This window comes from Octopus sinensis, linkage group LG22 (genome assembly GCF_006345805.1).
Source record: "Octopus sinensis linkage group LG22, ASM634580v1, whole genome shotgun sequence".
NCBI classification, from domain to species: domain Eukaryota; kingdom Metazoa; phylum Mollusca; class Cephalopoda; order Octopoda; family Octopodidae; genus Octopus; species Octopus sinensis.
The window spans coordinates 8,044,572-8,071,559 of NC_043018.1; the positions used below are offsets into that span (position 1 = coordinate 8,044,572).

Sequence of the window (26,988 nt, forward strand, 5' to 3'; positions counted from 1 at the left end):
TATAAACACATTCTACCAGTATACGAAGTTTAAAAGTGTTTAGTTACGTGGAGATTATTTTAAAAAACTGCCGTTCAAACCGAAAAGATCCCAAATCCCCTTATAGTAGCCGTGTCTTTGCGTCTTTTGTATTTTTGGTCCATATATTTATAGGCATACCTACACAATTGTGCTCCCCCCCACTACTTTGTTTCCCCATAACTTTCAGGAAAACGTATATTTCTTAATGAAATTTTCCACAAATACTTTTCAGATGGTGTAGATTAAAATTATATCAGAATTTAATAAAATAAAATAAAATAAAATCATTGTTGTGCACACACGCAGTAAGTATGTGTGCGTGTCCATTTGTTTTTGTTTTGTTTCATTAAATTCTGTTATAATCGTAATCTACACCATCTGAAAGGTATTTGTAGAAAATTTCATTTAAAGATATCCAAATTTCCTGAAAGTTATGAGAAAACAAAGACGACTCGTCTCGTGTGGATTTATGGAAATTCGTTTTAACACACTTGAAAATTATTTTTTTATATTACACCATATGAAGCGAGTTTGTGGAAAATTTCATTTTAAAATATCCACTTTCCTCAAAGCTATGAGGAAACAAAATCGGTGGGGCACATTTATGTAGGTATGCCTACACAAGTTCAAATACACAGACGTACTCACACACACACATTCACACACACATACTCACATACACACACACGCGCGCACACACACACACACACACACACACACACTCATACATATGCGTATGTGTGTCTATTTGAGTTGGTAACGTGTGAGCGTGTATGCGTATACAAAAAAATTCGTATCTGTTTTTTTTTATTCTCGTACTCAATTAACTAACAACTTATCCAAAACACATTTTACTCATTAAAAAAAACATACGGAAAAATCGAACAAATAATTATACAAATAGAAATACACAGAATATAATAATATTACATCAGGTTAGTATTATTGTTGATTTTGTAGAATGCGAAACTAAATTCTAACGGTTAGGCGCATAAATTCAAATGATCGGATTTTGCCATTTCAGGCGAAGAACTTTTTGGTGAGGAGAAGTTTTCTATTTATGTATTTGGAATTGTATTTATGGGATTATGGGTTCGGGATTTTAATGTTTGATGAAACCGTGATGTAAAGGAAATTTAAGACAGGTTTTGTGTGTGATTGTAAGAGCGTAAAGTTGTATTTGAAGTTCTTTCTTTCTTTCCAGTGAATTTGAATGTTCTGTTCTCCTTCTTCGCCAAAACAAATCCCTTTAAAATACACAACACACATTCATACTCACACACTATATACATGTATAGAGTGTATACATACACACACATATATATATATATATGTGTGTGTATATATACACATATATATATGTGTGTATATATACACATATATATATATGTGTGTATATATACACATATATATATGTGTGTGTATATATATATATGATACGAGGGCAGTCAGTATAGGGAATCAGAGTAACAGGTTTTGTTGAATTTTCTGCTGCTTTAAATTAAGTATATATCTGGAGCACCGCCTTTAGTCGAGCAAATCGACCCCGGTACTTATTCTATCGGTCTCTTTTGTCGAACCGCTAAGTGACGGGGACGTAAACACACCAGCATCGGTTGTCAAGCAATGCTAGAGGGACAAACACAGACACAAACATATACATACACATACATACATATATATATATACGACAGGCTTCTTTCAGTTTCCGTCTACCAAATCCACTCAAGGCATTGGTCGGCCCGAGGCTATAGTAGAAGACACTTGCCCAAGATGCCACGCAGTGGGACTGAACCCAGAACCATGTGGTTGGTAGGCAAGCTACTTACCACACAGCCACTCCTACGCCTATGTGTGTGTATATATATATATATATATATATATATATATATAGGGTAAAATATATATATTATTAATTAATTTCACCAAGTAGTGTTCAGTATGTAAAAGGACCATTCAAGGCGTATTCAAAATATTACTCTATATAATTAAGGGCTCAGTAAAATAATTTACTTTGCCACATACTGAAATTTTTAGAAATAGCAGCCAAAAAAAATTTTCTTTAGCCATTTCTACTACTTTAAGAAGAATCTCCCTGGAAGTGCTACTCAAAAATAATTCACGTAGATATGGAGGGAAAACAACAAAATATCAAATGTACAAAGATTATTCTTAAAATAGTAGAAATGGCTAAAGAAAATTTTTTTTGGCTGCTATTTCTAAAAATTTCAGTATGTGGCAAAGTAAATTATTTTACTGAGCCCTTAATCATATATATATATATACACACATTCAAACATGTGTTTGTATGTGTGTGTACATATATATATATATATATACACACACATCCAAACGTGTTTGTATGTGTGTGTATATATATATATATATATATATACACACACACACATTCAAACATGGGTTTGTATGTGTACACACATATATGTCATTGCGCCGTCCGTTCAAGAAAACACATTGTGAATGGTCCACAAGAACTAGGTTATATTTTTAAACATAGGATATTCTACAAAGTAATTACTATAGAAAAAAAGCGACAACAATAACAATAGTTTCTTTTTGTTTTTTCTCATTTTATATTATGGCAGACGGATCTTTTCGGTTTGAGCGGCAGTTTTTTAAAATAATTTCCCCGTAACTAAACACTTTTAAACTTCGTATACTGGTAGAATGTGTTTATAAAACATCTTTTTCTCTTGGTTTTATTGAGAAAATTCTATAGTTTGTAAGATATTTGTTGTTGTTTTTCTTCAATTTCTGCAATTTCAACCAATCAATGATGTCTATTGAGGTGAAAACATTGTGTCGTATGAATATGTCCCTCGTTTAAGAAACAGATTGGGTTTATTTACATTTGTGAAGAAAAAAAGATACCCTTCCCCCCACCCCTAACCCTAACCCTAAAATAGATTGAAATGCAATAGATCGATACAAGGGTCATAATTATGGGTGACAATTTCATATGACACCGCTAGAAAAAACTGCCGTTCAAACCGAAAAAATCCGATATTACGAATATGGGATTTTTTTTTTAAATTCAAATTTTTCTTTAATAAGTACTCAATACCCCTTCCCTCCCACACCCACCCATCACCTCCCTGCTTTCAAAAAACTAAGAACTCCGAATGTTTCACGCATGCGTAGAATTCTACTGAAATAGCAGACGTCAAAAACATCAGACTACCACTAGAATTCCCGACATGCTAGAAACAACAGCTAAACGACATTGTATCTGGAAAAACTTCCCCACTTTCAAAAAAAGCTGAAAGTAAAACATTCGGAGGTGATGGGTGGCGGTTGGGGGAAGGGGATTTGAGTGTTTCTTTAAGAAAAATTTTGAAAAAATTCTTCAAGATTTGTAATCTCTCTTTTTCTACATGGATTCGAAAAAATTTCGAACAAGTTAAAAATTCAAAAATTGGGACAGGGAGGGTTAAGTTTATTAAAATTTTGAAAATGTATTTTTTGTGTAAAAACCAATCTCCTATATCAAAAACAGCAATCCAAAGAAATTTTGGAAAAAAATAAGGTGGATGGCAAAGATCAAGTTTCTAATTACGCTCATCACAAATCATCATCGTTTAGCGTCCGCTTTCCATGCTAGCATGGGTTAGACGGTTCAACTGGGGTCTGGGAAGCCAGAAGGCTGCACCAGGCCCAGTCTGATCTGGCAATGTTTCTACGGCTGGATGCCCTTCCTAACGCCAACCACTCCGTGAGTGTAGTGGGTGCTTTTTACATGCTACCAGCACAGGTGCCAGACGAGGCTGGCAATGGCCACGTACGGATGGTGCCACCGGCACGGGGGCCAGGTGAGGCTGGCAAATACAAATTATAAATGAAAAAAAAAAAGGTCCATTTCAATTGAAGTTGAGCTGTAATTTTATAATTCATATATAGAGTGTGTGCGTGCCAAAAAAGCACATATTTGGTATAGTGATTGTGCAAGAGAAGCATTTAGGAAAATGTACACATGTATCTTATGTTTACAGACCATGTTTGCAATTATCTATGTAATTGATAGTAAAGTTTGCATAAAATTAAATTAAATCCAGGTTTAGTCGCAGATAGATCAAATTAATAAAGTTTTAAGTTTTGTGACAACTTAGTGTCTTGATACATTCTGAAAAAAAAGTGAAAGAAAGCGATATGCCACTCTCTCTTTGGAAGAGAAATTAATTTTTGATGTTCTAAAACCTTTCATAACTTTTTATTTTTAAGAATTTTCATGAGTGGCTGTATGGTAAGTAGCTTGCTTACCAACCACATGGTTCCGGGTTCAGTCCCACTGCGTGGCACCTTGGGCAAGTGTCTTCTACTATAGCCTCAGGCCGACCAAAGCCTTGTGAGTGGATTTGGTAGACGGAAACTGAAAGAAGCTTGTTGTATATATGTGTATATATATGTATGTATGTGTGTGTCTGTTTGTCCCCACCAACATCGCTTGACAACTGATGCTGGTATGTTTACATCCCCGTAACTTAGCGGTTCAGCAAAAGAGACTGATAGAATAAGTACTAGGCTTCCAAAGAATAAGTCCTGGGGTCGATTTGCTCGACTAAAGACGGTGCTCCAGCATGGCCGCAGTCAAATGACTGAAACAAGTAAAAGAGAGTAGAAAAGTAATTCTGTCTTCTGCATAATAGAACTAATACCATTATCCAATAGAAAAATTTTTTTTTAATACTCTCTTTACTCCAGATCTTTCCACTGTCAAAAGATGTAACGAATATTCCTTTCTATCATCTGTCATTCGCCTTCCATGCTGGCATGGGTTGGATGGTTTGACAGGAGCCAACCAGGTAGAAGTCTATACCAGGCTACTGAGACTGTTTTGGCTTGGTTTTTACGGCTTGATGCCCTTCTTAACACTAACCACCCTGCAGAGTGGACTGGATGCTTTTTACGTGGTACCAGCACAAACGAGGTCAGTTTTGACATGGTTTTTACTGCTGGATGCCCTTCCAAATGCCAACCACTTCACAGTGTGGACTGGATGCTTTTTATGTGGCACCAACACCAGCAAGTAACTTGCAAGACAAAGGAATTTTTGAGAGGGGTGGGGGCATTGAAAGAGGGAACCTTGGGTCAGATGATGAAAGGTTTGATCATGCTTCTAAATTCTTTTTCAGATTTGAAAAAAATAAAGTGAGAAGGAAAGAAATCCAAGAATGTGGCGCCAGAGCTCTTCTCATAAATCGGCAGCTCCTGCCCGTGTTTCCAAGACTTCACTGAGTAAACCATCTGCATCAAGGTTGTCATCTATGGACCGCTTGTCTTCTGGAACCAACAGTGCTCGCTTTTCCTTACTGGATCGTATGTCCTTCGGTAAATTTTCTCTTGGCGGCAAAAGGTGAGCAAAATGTTTTGTGCATGTTTTCAAACCCCTTTTCATACCAACCTACCTGAAACCACTTCAATTTTAACGTACAACAATAAACTAATTAAGGATCCTTTAGATTAGGGTCCAGAAAAATGGGGATGTGGTTCCAAAATAGGCTACTGATGGGTTGCTTCCCAACCACATGTTTCCGAGTTCAGTCCCACTGTGTGGCACTTTGAGCAAGTGACTTCTACTATAGCCCTGGGCCAACTAAAGACTTATGAGTGGATTTGGTTGACAGAAACTGAAAGAAGCTGTCATACACAATGAAGTGTTTACTGGAATATTTACCACAGAGCTCCAAAGATTCATAGTGGTGAAACGCACGTAAAATCTTTAAAATAAACCTGTGTTTATTATTTTCTTGTGTGTTTGTCACTTCTCCATTCGGTATGTGAACCCATCATACACGATGCATAGTTTTCACATAACTTTCACATGTTATTTTATTCACTGATTCATATAAATTTATATTGATTTCGTTGAGTGCTTTAAATTATGCTTTGGAATTTGTATTCATTGCCTAGATATGTTCCTTCTATAATATAGTACAAAGTGAGATAGGGGTTATGAGTGTAACCCACTATGGGATATCATTTATCCAATATACTGCCAGTAAAGTACCCAGAAGGCTAATACATAAATGCTAAGAATTGCAATGCAATTAATTCATTTATTGTATTATATGGGCGAAGGTAAAATGTTTTACCTCAAATTCATAATACAAATAAGAAAATGGAGGAATAGATTTCTTTCAATCATCAACTTCCAGATAATACCAATTCATATAATTTATTAACTAACTAATTAAATAGGAACATCCAGATCCAACAGAATAAGACAGAATAAAACAATATACATCAATAAGTAAGATAATACTATAAAAATAATACATATAAATGGATCTTACAGCTGTTTCAGCCTGTAGATAAGGGTATCTCATTATGCCCATATTAGTAAGATGTATTGAGGCAATATGCAGTTAAAAATGAGTTACTTATATATATATATATCTCAAGGCCTCATCAGAGATTATAAAGTACAATTATGAAGATATAAAATGCAAATATAACTATTAAACAAGGTACACATATACAAGAATATGCATATATATATATATACATATATATATCCCATAGTGAGTTACACTCATAACCCCTATCTCACTTTGTTCCTTCTATAATATATATATTTGTATATTAATATATCACTTAGGCATAGCGATACTAATAATCTGGTGTTAAAACTCAGTATACATATGTTTCAGAATAAAAGCATTAAGAGAGTGCAGAGCAAAATATGGAATTAAATAAATGACAACGGATCAAGAGATTGTATGAACTTCATTAGTTTACAGTTGTTTCGGCTATGAAATGCATTGCAGTCATTTATGCTTTCCCAAATACTTATTTTTGAAGCCCCTAGGAAGCTATAAGGTGATGCACAAGCACTCAACTCTGAGTGCACTACATCTTACACTGCACAGCAGCAGAAACAGCTGTAAGCTAATGAGGTTCATTGCATGATTTTTTTTTTTGTTCCTTTGTCATTTATTTAGTTACATCATCATCATCATCATCGTCCGCTTTCTGTGAAGGCACAGGTTGGGATGGTTTGGCATGGAGCTGGCTAGCAGGAAAGCAGTCCAGACTCCAACTGTCTGTGCTTTTCGCATGCCACTGGCATGGGTGCATTTTTGTCGCGCCAGCATGGTTACGTTAACACAGTACCGGCGCAGATGCTTTTTAAGTGGCACCAGCACCTGAAGAGCAAGCCTGTATGTGTGGAACGCGGCAATAATATATAAATATATAAAATATATATATATATATATGGAGGCGCAATGGCCCAGTGGTTAGGGCAGCGGACTCGCGGTCGTAATATCGCGGTTTCAATTCCCAGACTGAGCGTTGTGAGTGTTTATTGAGTGAAAACACCTAAAGCTTCAAGAGGCTCCGGCAGGGGGTGGTGGCGATCCCTGCTGTACTCTTTCGCCACAACTTTCTCTCACACTTTCTTCTGTTGGCCTGCTCACTTAGCCAGTGGGGTGGCGTCATTCGGAAGGCTAAAACAATGCGAAGCACATTGTGACCAGCGATGTGTCGCAACATCTGATAGCCTGGTCGATCACGGTGATATATATAAACTCCTGAATCCTCTTTCATCTTCTGATGGACTGATCACCAGCAAGTTGAGACAACAACAAAAAAAAAAAAATCACTGCTTTAAATCACTCTGTGCCTTACTCCTGTCTCAAACACAATTTGTGGTCTTCAATCTTCATCATCATCATCGTTTAACGTCCGTTTTCCGCGCTAGCACGGGTTGGACGGTTCAACCGGGGTCTGGGAAGCCAAGGGCTGCACCAGGCTCCGGTCTGATCTGGCAGTGTTTCTACAGCTGGATGCTCTTCCTAACGCCAACCACTCCCTGAGTGTAGTGGGTGCTTTTTACGTGCCACGGGAGTCTGGCATTGGCCACGATCGGTTGGTGCTTTTAACGTGCCACCGGCACAGAAGCCAGCCAGGGCGGCGCTGACATCGGCCACGTTCGGATGGTGCTTTTTATGCGCCACTGGCACAGAAGCCAGTCGAGGCGGCGCTGGCATCAATCATCATTTAATGTCCATTGTCCATGCTGGCATGGGTTGGATGGTTTAACCAGAGCTGCACCAGACCCCAGTCTATTTTGGCATGGTTTCTACAGCTGGATGCCCTTCCTAACATGCCAACCACTTTACAGAGTGTGATGGGTGCTTTTATGTGGCACTGCACGGGTGCTTTTACATGTCACCACATTGTTAGAAATCATTAATTTCCCTCAATAAAACGTTTTTTAAATTCAATTTTAAATTAGAATGTCACATGGCATCGAGCGTGGAAGAATGGAACTTCGAGACCCCAGACCTATAACCACGAAAGCCTACCAGCAACGATGTGTGAAGTCTCTTCTGGAGGTAAGTATTTTGTCTTTAAGTGTGTGTATGATATATTTATATATATATACTAGCAGTATCGCCCGGCGTTGCTCAGGTTTTTAAGGGAAATAACTATATAAGCATTTTTAGAGAGTTACTTCCCTTATAGATGCCAATTCGGGCTTTCTTAGCCATTTCTGTTTTGGTGTCTTCAAGCCATGAAGTCGTTGTTCTAAAAGAACGCTGGTCTCCTTGACAACGCTTTACGACGTTGATTTCCTTACACTCCCTTCCCCACAGCTTCACGAGGGTGGGAAGAAGGGGGAGAAGCAACACAGGTGTGACCATGGACGCCAACTCTGCCGCCATCGACACATGAAAAAATATGCATTAAAATGGAATATAAAAAATGATGGTAAATTATTTTTTAAATCGTAGACTCATCGTAGATGCGCGCTAATAGCCAGATTGGCTCGATATGAATCATGACTATAAGATACCCGAATTTGGTTAAACTGCACCGTAAAATGTGGGAGGAGTTAGGAATCTAAATCGAAGGGGACAGACACTCACACAACTACAGTTTTATATATATAGATATATATATATATAATTTGACGCTCAGGAAAAATGAAGTCTTTTATGTTTTGAGCCTACGCGTGTGTATGTATGTGAGTGTGTAAGTGTATGTGTAATAAGGAGCGAGTGACTGACGTGTGTGAGTGTGCGTGTGTCTTTTGAATAATCATCCTCCACTTACTAATTTTTCAGGTTTTTTCCACTCACCCTGCTTTTATTCCAATGAATTTTTCAGGCTTTTTGCACACCCCTCCACTTACTAGTTTTTAAGAAAAAAATCGAGGGTGACTGCCTAGAAAATTTTAAATAATGATTTTTCATTTAGGCACAAGGTCAACAATTTGTGGGAAGGGACAAGGGGATTGAAGCGGCCCAGTACATTACTGGTGCTTTATTTTATCGACCTTGTAGAAATGAAAGGGATTGAACTCAGAATGTAATGGGCCATAGCTCTATGCTGCAATTTAACTCGTACCACCCATCTAACACCCGTGGGCATATTTACAAAGTCAGAAAACAGCACAGCTCCCATGACTTTAGGAAACATTTTTTCACGCTGAGAGTTGCTGAAGCATGGAACAAACTGCCGGCATCAGTTGTTAGTTGTCGGAGCACTGCATCCTTCAAAACTTCCATGCTTCCTGAGATTCGCCAAAACTACACCTGATTTTCTCCTCTCCATACACACACAAGCATGTATCTGACACATACATTGTTCACTTCCCAGGCATTTGTACATTACTGCATATACTTTATATGCACTTTCTGACAAGTTGTGGTGCACCTGAGCACTGTATACAATAATTTCATTATTACTATTATCTTTATATATAAAAGTAAGGTTGTGTGTCTGTCTCCTACGATTTAGATTCCTAACTACTCCCACATTTTGCGGTGCAGTATCTTATAGTCGTGATTCATATCGAGCCCTTCTTTGGTATTAGCGCGCGTCTACGATGAGTCTACGATTTAAAAAATAATTTACCATCATTTTTTTTTTCCATTTTTAATGCATTTTTTCGCTATTATATAAGGGAAGTAACTCTCTAAAAATGTCTACGATGAGTCAACGATTTAAAAAAAAATTTACCATCATTTTTTTTTTCCATTTTTAATGCATTTTTTCGCTATTATATAAGGGAAGTAACTCTCTAAAAATGTCTACGATGAGTCAACGATTTAAAAAATAATTTACCATCATTTTTTTTTTCCATTGTAATGCATTTTTTCGCTATTATATAAGGGAAGTAACTCTCTAAAAATGTCTACGATGAGTCAACGATTTAAAAAAAAATTTACCATCATTTTTTTTTTCCATTTTTAATGCATTTTTTTGCTACTTTTTGGCTATAACTCTCTAAAAATGCTTTGTAGTTATTTCCCTTACAAACCCGAGCAACGCCGGGCGATACTGCTAGTTATATATATAAAACAACAAACTCTGGAGAATTCATTATTATTTTGACTTACACGTGAATCAACATAACAAAAACAAAAAAGCAGGTGACAAGAATGGGAAGAAAGCCTGGAGTGTTCTATTTGTTTTTATAATGCATGGAAGAAAGATGTTTATCCATTGTTCGTCTGGCACCTGTGTCGGTGGCACATAAGAAAACACCATCCGAGCGTGGCCGTCTGGCACCTGTGTCGGTGGCACATAAAAACACCTTCCGAGCGTGGCCGTCTGCCAGCCTCGTCTGGCACCTGTGTCAGTGGCACATAAAATCACCCACTACACTCTCGGAGTGGTTGGCATTAGGAAGGGCATCCAGCTGTAGAAACACTGCCAGATCTGACTGGCCTGGTGCAGCCTTCGAGCTTGCCAGACCCCAGTTGAACCGTCCAACCCATGCTAGCATGGAAAGCGGACGTTAAACGATGATGATGATGATGATGATTGTATATATAACCAACGTTATAATCAACTCCATCGGTCACAAATGACCATGGGTGCACCTAAGAGATTCCCCTCTGGGGTACAAGTCTGGGTGGAAAGTCACCTCACCTGCAAATGCACAACCTAGGATTGTTTTTATGGAAGACCAGTAGTCGCCCAAGCATACCAGCCTCCCCCTCTACACACCACTGATGTTATTCAAGGAAATGGCAAAGGGGCCGATACAGCTTGGCACTAGTAATGTCACAACTCATTTCTACTGCTGAGTGAATACAATGCACAGCCTGGTCCAGGAATTGAACTCCCACCCTCACGATCATAAGCTCGATGCTCTAACCACTGAGCCATGCACCTTCACTTGAAGTGTGTATAAAGCTATAAATAAAAGCATATAAAAGCACCAGCGGTGGTGCCCCAGCATGGCTGCGGCCTTCGGGCTAAAACATTTTTAAGGATTTAAATATCGGATTGAAAAACCCTTTTCGATAGCTTTATATGTGCTTCAAGATCCAGTATTCCAAAAAAAAAAGGGATCTTTTCGGTTTGACCGGCAGTTTTAACATAATTTCTAGGTAACTAAAAAATATTTAACTTCGTATACTGGTAGAATGTGTTTATAAAACATCTTTTTCTCTTGGCTTTATTGAGAAAATTCTATAGTTTGTAAGATATTTGTTGTTTTTTTCTTCAATTTCTGCAATTTCAACCAATCACTGACGTCCATTGAGTGTGTGCCGTATGAATATGTCCCTCGTTTAAGAAACAGATTGGGTTTATTTACATTTGTGAAGAAAAAAAAGATACCCTCCCCCCACCCCTAACCCTAAAACAGATTGAAATGGGATAGATTGCTACTAGGGTCATAATTATTGGGTGACAATTTCATATGACACCGCTAGAAAAAACTGCCGTTCAAACCGAAAAGATCCAAAAAATGAGTTGTTTCATGTTCTCTTGAAAGTTTCTAAAATTCGTATGATATCAACAACACATTTACACACACAAACACATCTGTAAATTTTCGAGTTATTGTTTGTAACTACATTGCCAGTTCAGTACATGAAAGATGACATTTCTTTTTCTTCTTCTCTCTTTCCGTTTTTGTACGTCTAGTTCCTTGAATCTTACGGCTATCCACACAGTATCACAGCAAAGAAGTTAATGTCTCCAACAACAAAAGACTTTCTGAATGTTTTTGAGGTGAGTTCCCAATGAGATTCTTCATTCTTCTACTTCTTTTTATTTCTTCTCAATTATTTAAAGATATTACAGAGAAATTGAATCCACAGCCTTCTGAACGGAATGTTCACTTGACAAAAAATCAACTTAGCACCGCAAGTTAATAATGAATTAATGTGTATACACACACACACACACACACACATATATAGACTTACCATATTCCATTTTGAACTTACGTGTGTATATAGATTTAACATATGCTGTGTAGAATTAATGTGTGTATAGAGATTTAACTTATGCCATATAGAATTAATGTGTGTATATAGATTTAATATATGCTGTATAGAATTAACGTGTGTATATACATTTAGCATATGCAGTGTAGAATTATTGTGTGTATATAGATTTAACATATGCTGTGTAGAATTAATGTGTGTATAGAGATTTAACTTATGCCATATAGAATTAATGTGTGTATATAGATTTAATATATGCTGTGTAGAATTAACGTGTGTATATACATTTAGCATATGCAGTGTAGAATTATTGTGTGTATATAGATTTAACATATGCTGTGTAGAATTAATGTGTGTATATAGATTTAACATATGCTGTGTAGAATTAATGTGTGTATATAGATTTAACATATACAGTGTAGAATTAATGTGTGTATATAGATTTAACATATGCCATATAGAATTAATGTGTGTATATAAATTTAACATATACAGTGTAGAATTAATGTGTGTATATAAATTTAACATATACAGTGTAGAATTAATGTGTATATATAAATTTAACATATACAGTGTAGAATTAATGTGTGTATATAGATATAACATATGTAGTGTAGAATTAATGTGTGTATATAAATTTAACATATACAGTGTAGAATTAATATGTGTATATAGATTTAACATATGCAGTGTAGAATTATTGTGTGTATATAGATTTAACATATACAGTGTAGAATTAATGTTTGTATATAAATTTAACATATGCAGTGTAGAATTATTGTGTGTATATAGATTTAACATATGCAGTGTAGAATTAATGTGTGTATAGAGATTTAACTTATGCCATATAGAATTAATGTGTGTATATAGATTTAATATATGCTGTATAGAATTAACGTGTGTATATACATTTAGCATATGCAGTGTAGAATTATTGTGTGTATATAGAATTAACATATGCTGTGTAGAATTAATGTGTGTATATAGATTTAACATATGCTGTGTAGAATTAATGTGTGTATATAGATTTAACATATACAGTGTAGAATTAATGTGTGTATATAGATTTAACATATGCCATATAGAATTAATGTGTGTATATAAATTTAACATATACAGTGTAGAATTAATGTGTGTATATAGATATAACATATGTAGTGTAGAATTAATGTGTGTATATAAATTTAACATATACAGTGTAGAATTAATGTGTGTATATAGATTTAACATATGCAGTGTAGAATTATTGTGTGTATATAGATTTAACATATACAGTGTAGAATTAATGTTTGTATATAAATTTAACATATACAGTGTAGAATTATTGTGTGTATATAGATTTAACATATACAGTGTAGAATTAATGTGTGTATATAAATTTAACATATACAGTGTAGAATTAATGTGTGTATATAGATTTAGCATATGCAGTGTAGAATTATTGTGTGTATATAGATTTAACATATACAGTGTAGAATTAATGTTTGTATATAAATTTAACATATACAGTGTAGAATTATTGTGTGTATATAGATTTAACATATGCAGTGTAGAATTATTGTGTGTATATAGATTTAACATATGCCGTATAGAATTAACATGTATATATACATTTAGCATATGCAGTGTAGAATTATTGTGTGTATATACATTTAGCATATGCAGTGTAGAATTATTGTGTGTATATACATTTAGCATATGCAGTGTAGAATTATTGTGTGTATATACATTTAGCATATGCAGTGTAGAATTATTGTGTGTATATACATTTAGCATATGCAGTGTAGAATTATTGTGTGTATATACATTTAGCATATGCAGTGTAGAATTATTGTGTGTATATACATTTAGCATATGCAGTGTAGAATTATTGTGTGTATATACATTTAGCATATGCAGTGTAGAATTATTGTGTGTATATACATTTAGCATATGCAGTGTAGAATTATTGTGTGTATATACATTTAGCATATGCAGTGTAGAATTATTGTGTGTATATACATTTAGCATATGCAGTGTAGAATTATTGTGTGTATATACATTTAGCATATGCAGTGTAGAATTATTGTGTGTATATACATTTAGCATATGCAGTGTAGAATTATTGTGTGTATATACATTTAGCATATGCAGTGTAGAATTATTGTGTGTATATACATTTAGCATATGCAGTGTAGAATTATTGTGTGTATATACATTTAGCATATGCAGTGTAGAATTATTGTGTGTATATACATTTAGCATATGCAGTGTAGAATTATTGTGTGTATATACATTTAGCATATGCAGTGTAGAATTATTGTGTGTATATACATTTAGCATATGCAGTGTAGAATTATTGTGTGTATATACATTTAGCATATGCAGTGTAGAATTATTGTGTGTATATACATTTAGCATATGCAGTGTAGAATTATTGTGTGTATATACATTTAGCATATGCAGTGTAGAATTATTGTGTGTATATACATTTAGCATATGCAGTGTAGAATTATTGTGTGTATATACATTTAGCATATGCAGTGTAGAATTATTGTGTGTATATACATTTAGCATATGCAGTGTAGAATTATTGTGTGTATATACATTTAGCATATGCAGTGTAGAATTATTGTGTGTATATGGGTTTAATAAATGATTTGTGTTCAGTTTCTGTGACTCGACTTTTTTGTTTTGTTTAGTTTATTGTGAAACACATCGAATTCAAATATAAGCTTCCAGAGAAATTTGATGAAGAAATCCCCCGCTACCTCCGTTCTCTTGGCTATCCTTTCCCCATCAACAAGAGCTCGATGTTTACAATTGGCAGCCCTCACACCTGGCCGACCCTTTTATCTGCCCTCGTCTGGTTAACCGAACTTATCAAGGTTTGAACCAGTTTTTCCATTTTGTTACAACTTTTTTCTTTTTTTTAATTCATCCTTCTATAGGACTTTAGTTGTTTGATTCATTTACTATTGCAATGGACTTTTTTTTTTTATTTTATTTATTTATTTTTTTTATTTTATCTAGTTTCAGCTCACGAGCTGTGGCCATGCTGGGGCACCGCCATTTGGTGTTGCTACATGATTTTACTTCACGAATGCTTTTTAGCAAATGCCATTTGGTGCATGAGAGAGTTCGATGCAGCTGCCCTCATCTGTACCTTCATTCAGTTTTCTCACACTCTTGTTCACTCTCTCTCACTTTCTCTTCATCTCTCTTGCTCTCATACTCACTTAAGCTCTATCTGTTTCCCATTGTCACTCTCCCTCACACTCTCGTTCTCACTCACACTCTCACTCAGGCTGGTGGAGTCATAAGCCTGTGATATTTAGTTAAGTTAAGTTAATTTTTTGGCTTAAAAAGCAAAAAGCAAGGCCATGGAGTTATGTACAGGGAGGGTGTTCATGCAAAGAGTTCAGGCCATTTCTGGTCAAGAGAGACTTTGAACCGAGCGGTCGTCGGCATCTTCACTATCTCGTCCGGCAGCTTATTCCACGGATCTGCAACCCGGACGGAGAAAGCCCCTCTCCTTCGATTGAGATGAAATCGTTGCAGATAGAGCTTTTCGGAGTGACCCCGCAGCCATATGTAGTGTAGAATTAATGTGTGTATATAGATTTATTTAATTCTATACAGCATATGCTGTATAGAATTAACATGTGTATATACATTTAGCATATGCAGTGTAGAATTATTGTGTGTATATAGATTTAACATATGCTGTATAGAATTAACATGTATATATACATTTAGCATATGCAGTGTAGAATTATTGTGTGTATATAGATTTAACATATGCTGTATAGAATTAACATGTGTATATACATTTAGCATATGCAGTGTAGAATTATTGTGTGTATATGGGTTTAATAAATGATTTGAGTTCAGTTTCTGTGACTCGATTATTATTCTGAGTTCAAATTCTGTCAAAGTGGACTTCACTTTTTCACCCTTCAGGGGTTCAATAGAATAAAGAAACAGTAATGGGACTGGAATCGGTTCTGTTATTGTAGCCTTGATAAGAATGGAATTATAATAGAAGATATTCTTAGTTCTATATTTAAGAGATGAGGTATTATGTACCTTACTAGCAGTATCGCCCGGCGTTGCTCGGGTTTGTAAGGGAAATAACTATATAAGCATTTTTAGAGATGTAAAGTATAATAGCCATCTCAATATGGCTAACCACAAGGGGGTGGTTACTGTAGCTTTTTACGTTCTGAGATTTAATAATACATTTTTAGAGAGTTACTTCCCTTATATAAAGCGAGCGAAAATGCATTAAAAATACAAAAAATAATGGTAAATTTTTTTAAAATCGTAATCTCATCATAGACACACGCTAATACCCAGAAGGGCTCGATATGAATCACGACTATAAGATACCCGGTTTTGGTTAAACTGCACCGCAAAATGTGGGAGTAGTTAGGAATCTAAATCGTAGGAGACAGACACACAACTTCGCTTTTATATATAAAGACTAGCAGTATTGCCCGCGTTGCTCGAGTTTGTAAGGGAAATTTTTTTAAAAATCGTAATCTCATCATAGACACACGCTAATACCCAGAAGGGCTCGATATGAATCACGACTATAAGATACCCGGTTTTGGTTAAACTGCACCGCAAAATGTGGGAGTAGTTAGGAATCTAAATCGTAGGAGACAGACACACAACTTCGCTTTTATATATAAAGACTAGCAGTATTGCCCGGCGTTGCTCGAGTTTGTAAGGGAAATAACTATATAAGCATTTTTAGAGAGTTACTTCCCTTATAGATGCCAATTCGGGCTTTCTTAGCCATTTCTGTTTTGGTGTCTTCAAGCCATGAAGTTGTTGTTCTAAAAGAACGCTGGTCTCCTTGACAACGCTTTACGACGTTGATTTCCTTACACTCCCTTCCCCACAGCTTCACGAGGGGGGGAAGCAAAGAGGTGCAGGTGTGACCATGGACGCCAACTCTGCCGCCATCAACACACGAAATATTATGCATTAAAATGGAATAAAAAATGATGGTAAATTATTTTTTAAATCGTAGACTCATCATAGACGCGCGCTAATACTCAGACGGGCTTGATATGAATCACGCCTATAAGATACCCGAATTTGGTTAAACTGCACCGCAAAATGTGGGAGTAGTTAGGAATCTAAATCGAAGGGGACAGACACTCACACAACTACAGTTTTATATATATATATATATATATATATGTATATATATATATATATACATACACACACACACAAAGAAAATGGAAAGAATCCCAAACTTTAATACATATCACGCATGCAGACAAAAGCAGTTTATAAGTCTTCGTTTACATATTTGGTTTGCAAGTCTCTTAATGTGAATTTGTCTGTTGAAACAAGTCTTATGTGGATCATTACACCAATATTAATAAACACATGCACCAGTTTAATATCACTTCTTTATTAATTAGATATTTAACTCATTGATTAACAATAAAGAAGTGATATAGAACCAGTGCATGTGTTGTTATTGGCATAATGACCCACCCAAAACAACACAGTTTATGAATATTATTTCTTTACATATAGTTTTTGCTCTTGTCCACAAATCCCCACCCCCATGTTAACCTACAATCATGTAAAGTGGTGGTAGTGATGGTTATGGGGATAATGTCCATGCAGCTTCTAGGCCAGTCATCAGCAAATAACAGCCCACAGGACTTTCTCAATGGTACACCAAATGAAAAATTACCGTGAATTTTTTTTTCTTTTTTTTTTTTAGTGATGCACCCCTGCCTGATGATAAGCCATGTCTCATGTGGCCAGCTTCTCAAAAAACAGAATCTCGTAGCTGTTTTAGACAGATATTCAAGAAAGGCAACCCAACTGTTTCTAAACAAAAGTTTTCAAAACCTCATTAGTACACCATGTCTTTCAGCTGTCTCTGCTATCACTGTTGTTATGGCCTCTACTCTTCTGAAATAAGCAGCAAGTTCTGTGACACTGTGAAGGCATATGGCTCAGTGGTTAGAGCATTAGACACACAATCATGAGGTAGTGAGTTTGATTCCTTGACCAGGTTGTGTGTTGTGTTCTTGATCAAGACACTTTATTTCACATTGCTCCAGTTCACTCAGCTGTAGAAATGAGTTGCGATGTTACTGGCGCCGAGTTGTATTAGCCTTTGGCTTTCCCTTGGACAACATTGGTGGCATTAAGAGGGGAGGCTGGTATGCATGGGTGACTGCTGGTCTTCCATAAGAAACAACCTTACCTGGATTTGTGACTTAGAAGGAAACCTTCTAGGTGCAATCCCATGGTCATTCATGTCCGAAGGGGGTCTTTACCCTCTGTAACACTGATCTGACTACACCCAACTTCAGTACACTTGATGCATACCTATTTCTTTATTGCCCACAAGGGGCTAAACATAGAGGGAACAAACAAGGACAGACATAGGTATTAAGTCGATTACATCAACCCCAGTGCGTAACTGGTACTTATTTTAATCGACCCCGAAAGGATGAAAGGCAAAGTCGACCTCGGCGGAATTTGAACTCACAACGTCAACCGTTTCTTTCTACTGACGCCTCATCATCAGTTTCCGGCCCCCTACATGACTACTCCTGTTTTAAAACAGGAGTAGCCATGCACCTTCACAGTGTCACAGAACTTGCTGCTCATTTCAGAAGAATAGAAGCCATAACAACAGTTCTGCTCCAGCCCCTTTTTTTTCTTGTACCTTACCCTTCTCTACCCGTCATTCTCCTGGCATAAAGTTCACCCCCTCAACTTGGGGTTTCTAGTCTTGCAAGCTGCATAGCAACCTCACTAGTGCTGTTGGTATATAAAAAAGGACCCAGCACATGCTGTAAAGTGGCTGGTGCTAGGAAGGGCATCCAGCTTGAGAAACCATGCCAAAATAGACACTGGAGCATGACAATACTTAGACCAGTGGTTTTCAACCAGGGTTTCGCCAGTACAGTCCAGGGATTCCGCAAGAAGTTACAAAACTGCTAAAATTGGCAATAATTTTTAATTCTCCCGTGCAGATATGTGTGCATAAGACTATTAAATTATTGCACAGGGGTTCCCCGAGCCAGTGGAATGTTTCCTTGGGGTTCTGCTCCAGCAAAAAGTTTGAAAAGCACTGGCTTAGACACATCCTTCAAAACGTCTAACCCATGCCAGCATGGAATATGGACAGTAAATGATGAGTCTTGCCGTATGTTTTACTCATCAGAATCCATCCATCAAACCCACTTTTTCCATTCTTAATCCAATATTTCCTCTCACCAAACTCAATGCCCAAACACATTTTTCATCAAACCAATCTTTCCTTCTTTATTATGTTATATCCACCAAGATCTTCACCTAGAACTAGCATATATTCCTTTTTTTTTTTCTTTCAAGAACCCAATCCCTCCGACCCCTTCTTCCCACCAAATTCAGTATTCCAACATCCCCTTGTTCCCTTTTACATCTTAACCCTATAGCAATTAAACTAGCCATATCAGGCCCCAAATATTCTGTTTTATGTTCAAACTAACCAGATCCAGCCTCTCACACCTACCCTGCAATGTCATTTTAAAAATAAACAATCATCTCCTTGAAGTCTGGAAGCTATAAAATAATTCAGATGGCGGCGAGCTGGCAGAAATGTTAGCATGCTGGGCGAAATGCTTAGCGGTATTTCGTCTGCCACTACGTTCTGAGTTCAAATTCCACCAAGGTCGACTTTGCTTTTCATCCTTTGGGGTCGATAAATTAAGTACCAGTTACGCACTGGGGTCTATGTAATCGACTTAATCCGTGTGTCTGTCCTTGTTTGTCCCCTCTGTGTTTAGCCCTTGTGGGTAGTAAAGAAATAGGTATTTCATCTGTCGCTACGTTCTGAGTTCAAATTCCGCCAAGGTCGACTTTGCTTTCATCCTTTCGGGGTCAATTAAATAAGTATCAGTTACGCACTGGGGTTGATATAATCGACTTAATTTGTGTGTCTGTCCTTGTTTGTCCCCTCTATGTTTAACCCCTTGTGGGTAGTAAATAGCTATAAAATAATGCATGATTAATTCAAAACATTTAACAGAGTAGTCAAAATGCTAAATGGCTAATCCATCTCCTTTTGTTGGGGTTTTTTGTTGTTTTTTTTTTAAGTTTGTTTAGAAAAAAAAATGGTAAAAAAACCCTGATGAGAAAGGGTCTTTGGATGCTGGGCCTCACTGATGAAATGACAAGGGTCCAGGAGATATGGCAGTTTGCTGTACTTGATAAGACATGTCAAGCTAAGTAAAATTGCTGTCTTCCACACATACAGGTGTGTCCTTTCAGGTGCTGGTGCCCTTAAAATGCACCCCACCTGTCAATGCTGCATTAACACACCCAGCACACTATTAAGTGGTTGGCATCAGGAAGGTCATCCAGCCGTAGAAGCCTTGCCACAACAGACAGTTGGAATCTGAACAGCTCCATGTGAAACATATCCAACCTATGCCATCATGGAAAGAGGATGCTAAATGATGATGATGACCAGATCCAGCCTCTCACACCTATTCTACAATGTCATTTTAAAAAACCAATCACGTCTTCAAAATTTTGAAGCTATATGATAAAGCATGATTAATTTGAAACGTTCAACAGAGTAGTCTAAATGCTAAATGGCTGGTCCTTCTTCCTGTGTAGGGCTTTGACCATCAAACCCACCAATGTTTCTTCAGAAGTGTAAACATCAGGATCCAGTCATTCCTTTCCAACATTTTCCCTTGAACAGCCTCAACCTTACCAACAAACTTCATTGAACACACTCTCACTCAGTCATAAGAGATCTTATTACCAGATCTAGGACAAATGAGGCCCTATGCTAGTTAAGTTGAGAGACCGCTTAGTTGGACATTTGAATGTTTGGCTTTCATAAAACAATTTGGGGCCACTGGTTATTGTGACTACATTCTCCCTTCTTCATTTGGAATGGAATTTGTTTTGAAAACGAAAACAAGTTTCTCTGTTTTGTCTCTTCCTTTCAATATCTTTCTTCTGTGTCTCTTTCTACAGACTGGTTTACTGTTGAATGAAGAAACCGATAGCATCCTCTTCCAACAAGAAGATTTTGATAACTCGTCTGATTCTATGGTTTGTATATTTTTTTAATGTTTTACTTGTTTCAGTCATTGGACTGCAGCCATGCTGGGACACCTTGAAGGGTTCGGGTCAAACAAATTGACCCCAACCACCAGTACTTATTTTTTAAAGTCCACGTAAAAGGCACCATCCGATCGTGGCCGTTTGCCAGCTCTGTCTGGCCCCTGTGCCTGTGACACTACACTCACGGAGTGGTTGGCATTAGGAAGGGCATCCAGCCGTAGAAACATTGCCAGATCAGACTGGGCCTGGTGCAGCCTTCTGGCCTCCAAGACCCCAGTTGAACCATCCAACCCATGCTAGCATGGAAAGCGGACGCTAAATGATGATGATGATGATGATGACTACATTTTAAGTGACTTCATCTCTCCACCGTTATCAGGTGTTTTATTCATGAAATAAAGGTCTCTCATTTATGTTCCTTTTGATCTCCAATCTTCATCATTTTCTCTTACTTGTTTCAGTCAATTAGATGGTGGTCATGCTGGAGCACTGCCTTGAAGCGAATTGACTCCAATGTTTTTCTTTTTTTTAAAGCCTGGCACTCATTTACCAAACAAAATAAGTTACAGGGATGTAAACACACCAACACTGGTTAACAAGTGGGACAATGGAGGCTAAGTGATGGCAATGTTGACTTTGCTTTTCATCCCTTTGGGGTCAACAAAATACCAGGGTCAATAAAGTACCAGTCAGGGTACTGGGGTTCATGTAATTGACTTTCCCCTCACCCTCAAAAACTGCTGGCCTTGTGTCAAAACCTGAAATTATTATTATGATGTTTAGTTTTGTACGAAAACTTTTTCCTTGTTATTTTTTCAGCTGATATTTAAACACCTTGTTGAGTCCTACGATCTTTTTCTGAAAGGATCGGATTTTGATGCCCTGGACCAGATGCTCCATGATACCTTCAGTAAGTATCACATTTCAGACTATTTTTGTCTTCCAGCATCTGTCTTGTGTATCAAGTTTCTTATATGTTGCCTGTTTTCACTTTAACAATCATCATTTTAAGTCCATTTCTCTATGCTTGCACGGGGCAGATGGAAGTTGTTGAGGCAGATTTTTATGACTGGATGTCCTCTCTGTGACCAACCCTCAACAGTTTGCAGGTAAAATAATATTTCCCCATGATCAGACATAAGTGAACAACCTTGTTGTATGATAACGATGATGATGATGCTCATTTACAACTATGCCGTTGCCAGTGCCACTGGACTGGCTCCTGTGCAGGTGGCACGTAAAAAACACCATTTGAGCGTGGCCGTTGCCAGTACCACCTGACTGGCCCTCATGCCAGTGGCACATAAAAGCACCCACTACACTCTCGGAGTGTTTGGCGTTAGGAAGGGCATCCAGCTGTAGAAACTCTGCCAGATCAGACTGGAGTCTGGTGCAGCCATCTGGTTTGCCAGTCCTCAGTCAAAATCGTCCAACCCATGCTAGCATGGAAAGCAGACGTTAAACGATGATGATGATATGTAATGTCTAGACAAGGGCAAAATGGGTAAAGATCCCCTTTGGTTGTGAATGTCTATGGGATTGCACCTAGAAAGTCCCCTTCAAAGCACAAGTCCAGGCAAGGTTGTTTATGGAAGGCCAGCAGTCACCCATTCCATGCATACCAACCTCCCTTCTCCATGCCACCAATGTTGTCCAAGGAAAGGCAAAGGCTGATACAGCTTGGCACCAGAAACATTGCAACTCATTTCAGTAGCTGAGTGAACTGGAGCAATGTGAAATAAAGTGTCTTGCTCAAGAACACAACACACAGCTCGATTGAGGAATCAAACTCACTACCTCATGATAATGAGCCTGATGCTCTAGCCACTGAGCCATGCACCATCACAAGGGTGTATACACACAAAGCTCTGTGTATCTAAGGTTTGTGTGTGTATACTCTTTACTCTTTTACTCTTTTACTTGTTTCAGTCATTTGACTGCGGCCATGCTAGAGCACCGCCTTTAGTCGAGCAAATCGACCCCGGGACTTATTCTTTGTAAGCCCAGTACTTATTCTATCAGTCTCTTTTGCCGAACCGCTAAGTGACGGGGACATAAACACACCAGCATCGGTTGTCAAGCAATGCTAGGGGGACAAACACAGACACACAAACACACACACGCATATATATATATATACATACCTGTGTCGGTGGCACGTAAAAACACCATCCGAAGACCCGGCAAGACTAGTCAGGCCATAACCTGTGGCCCCTACCTGGGACGTAGTCAGTCCACCTGTGCATACCTTCCTTCTTGTGACACTTGTGAAGACCTGTTGAGGCAAGTGAAAATCAAAACAAATCAAAATAGATGAACATCAATGGAATTTGTATCTTTGTGGTACCAGTGCCGGTGGCACACAAGAAAACCATCCGAACGTGGCCGTAGCCAGTACCGCATCGACTGGCCTCCGTGCTGTGGCACGTAACAAACACCATCCGATCGTGGCCGTTTGCCAGCCTCATCTGGCACCTGTGTCGGTGGCACATAAAAACACCATCCGAGCGTGGCCGTCTGCCAGCCTCGTCTGGCACCTGTGTCGGTGGCACATAAAAAACACCATCCGAGCGTGGCCGTCTGCCAGGTTGTATGTGTGTGTGTAATTTCTTACATTCTGTGTTGTGTAATTTTGCGTCGTTATAGATATGCTTTATGATACCAGTTGATTGTTTTAATTAAAAGTTTCCTTTCTGAATTTACAGAAAACAGACAGTTTACAAATGAAAGTCAACTTCAGAAACTGGCACAGGAGAACGAAAATTTGATCAAGATGCTACAGGAATGTGAATGTATTGAGGTGAGTCAAACAAACTTTCTGCTTCTTTTTAACAGCCTCAGAGATCTTCTTTTTAACAGTCTCAGAGATCTTTGTAAGATGAACACTCATGAGTATGACCCTTGCCTGATTGATTAACTGTTAAAAAAATTTTTTTTTAGACATTCTTTTTATCAGCGGATTTTAAAACATTTTAAAGGATTTTAAGGATAGGCACAGGAGTGGCTGTGTGGTAAGCAGCTTGCTTACTAACCACATGGTTCCAGGTTCATTCCCACTACTTGGCACCTTGGGCAAGTGTCTTCTACTATATCCTCAGGCCGACCAAAACCTTGTGAGTGGATTTGGTAGACGGAAACTGAAAGAAGCCTGTCATACATATATATATGTGCATATGTTTGTGTGTCTGTGTTTGTCCCCACCCCCAACATCACTTGACAACCAATGCTGGTGTGTTTATGCCCCCATAACTTAGTGGTTCGGCAAAAGAGACCGAAAGAATAAGTCGTGGGGTCGGTTTGCTTGACTAAAGGCGATGCTCCAGCATGGCCGCAGTCATATGACTGAAACAAGTAAAAAGGGAGAAAAAAGAAAAAAGAGCCCACTGTGCTTGTCCCCTACACTGCTTTTCATTAATGTAAAATAATAATAATCCTTTCTACTGAAAACACAAGGCCTGAAATAAGGGGGTGGAGGACTAGTTGATTACATCGACCCCAGTGTCCCACTGGTACTTAATTTATCAACCATGAAAGGATGAAAGGCAAAGTCGACCTTGGTGGAATTTAAACTCAGAACATAGCAATGGGTGAAATACCTATTTCTTTATTACCCACAAGGGGCTAAACACAGAGGGGACAAACAAGGACAGACATAGGTATTAAGTCGATTACATCGACCCCAGTGCGTAACTGGTACTTAATTTATCGACCCCGAAAGGATGAAAGGCAAAGTCGACCTCGGCGGAATTTGAACTCGGAACATAACGGCAGACGAAATACTGCTAAGCATTTCGCCCGGCGTCCTAACGTTTCTGCCAGCTCGCCGCCTCTTTAAGCATTTCACCAATGCTAACAATTCTGCCAGCTCACCACCTTAATAATAATACCAATAATAATAATGATAAATGCCCTGATGTGGTACCAGGCTCTGGCCCTCATGGCTTTTGATCTTAACTGATTGGAAGTGTTATCATGTACATTGTTTTGTCTTGGTATAACAGATGGGCTACAGCAAATATTCTGCTCAGTACCACAAATCTGCTTTTTATTTTCTTGACCTTAACTGGTTGAGCATGTCCCTGAGTGGCTGACAATATGTGCATCTCTGATCACAAGCAGGAGCAGTTGGGGAGCATCATAGCCATGTTTTGAGAGGAATTCTTTGGGGACAGTGTTTCATTCCACATTGTTAACCTTTATTCAGGGTTTCGATTCCCAGACCGGGCATTGTGTTTATTGAGCGAAAACACCTAAAGCTCCACGAGGCTCCGGCAGGGGATGGTGGTGATCCCTGCTGTACTCTTTCACCACAACTTTCTCTCACTCTTACTTCTTGTTTCTGTTGTACCTGTATTTCAAAGGGCCGGCCTCGTCACTCTCTGTGTCACGCTGAACATCCCCGAGAACTACGTTAAGGGTACACGTGTCTGTGGAGTGCTCAGCCACTTACACGTTAATTTCACGAGCAGGCTGTTCCGTTGATTCGGATCAACCGGAACCCTCGTCGTCGTAACCGACGGAGTGCTTCCATCATCCAGTAATAATGAACCTTCTTCTCTTTTTTAAAAGGATGATGTGGAAGAAATGCGAGTAAGTAAGGCCATGCAAGAACAGGACCTCACTCGTCTGACGAATTATCTGACTGAACTGCAGAGCTTTAAAGAGAAACTGGACAAAACTGTGGAAGAGGAAATGAAAGAATTCGAATTACTTGGTAAGACAGTATCAGATGGTACCACTTGTTTTTAATGTCTGTATGTCGGTCTTTAACTGTGGAGGGAACCTGTGGTAGAGGTAGACCCAAGAAGACATGGGATGAGGTGGTGAAGCATGATCCTCAGGTGTTGAGTGTCACAGAGGCAATAACAAGTGATGGACATCATCATCATCATCGTTTAATGTCCGCTTTCCATGCTAGCATGGGTTGGACGGTTTTGACTGAGGACTGGCGAACCAGATGGCTGCACCAGGCTCCAGTCTTGATTTGGCAGAGTTTCTACAGCTGGATGCCCTTCCTAACGCCAACCACTCCAAGAGTGTAGTGGGTGCTTTTTACGTGCCACCGGCATGGGAGCCAGTCAGGCGGTACTGGCAATGACCTCGCTTTAATCTTTTTACACATGCCACCAGCACAGGTGCCAGTAAGGTGACGTTGGTAACTATACCATATGGTGCCCACCTTTGGTAATTTGCAGTGCTTGAGAAGACCTGTCAAGCCAAGTGAAATTGTTGTCATGGCCAGAGCTGGTGACATGTAAAAAAAAAAAAAAGGCACCCACTATACTCTCAGAGTGGTTGGCGTTAGGAGAGGCATCAAGCCATAGAAGCCAGGCCAAATCAGACTGGGGCCTGGTACAGCTCTTCAGTTTACCAGTCCCAGTTAAACCAACTAACCCATGCCAGCAGGGAAAACAGATTCTAAATGATGATGATGATGTCTTAGGTGATGAGCTGTTAATAGTATTATCATCTATTAACAACTCATCATCTGAGACGTGATGACATCATCATGTCTTAGGGCTGCGTTGATCTTCAATGTTTCCGTTGGCAAGGTTTCCAGTGGCTGGATGCTCTTCCTATCACCAACCACTTTACAGAATGTACTGGATGCTCTTTTTCCATGGCTCCAATATGTTTATAAATTTTTAGATCATTAACTTCCATC

The 26,988-nt window shown here is 38.2% G+C and overlaps 1 protein-coding gene across 2 annotated transcripts in view; it reads left to right on the forward strand.

The window, feature by feature from the left end:
• The first annotated feature begins 970 nt into the window (after window positions 1-970).
• Window positions 971-26,988, forward strand: part of LOC115223276 (kinetochore protein NDC80 homolog) — a 42,882-nt gene continuing 16,864 nt past the window's right edge. Inside the window, exons 1-9 of one of the 2 annotated variants that reach the window (XM_029793783.2) lie at window positions 971-1,060; window positions 5,169-5,389; window positions 8,276-8,375; window positions 11,926-12,012; window positions 14,912-15,097; window positions 21,234-21,311; window positions 22,143-22,233; window positions 24,029-24,123; window positions 25,893-26,037. In XM_029793783.2, coding sequence (XP_029649643.1) covers window positions 5,208-5,389; window positions 8,276-8,375; window positions 11,926-12,012; window positions 14,912-15,097; window positions 21,234-21,311; window positions 22,143-22,233; window positions 24,029-24,123; window positions 25,893-26,037 — 964 coding nt within the window. In that variant the 5' untranslated portion in view covers window positions 971-1,060; window positions 5,169-5,207. Of the gene's footprint in view, window positions 1,064-5,163; window positions 5,390-8,275; window positions 8,376-11,925; window positions 12,013-14,911; window positions 15,098-21,233; window positions 21,312-22,142; window positions 22,234-24,028; window positions 24,124-25,892; window positions 26,038-26,988 lie in introns of both variants that reach the window. The other variant, XM_036512093.1, reaches the window with a different exon arrangement.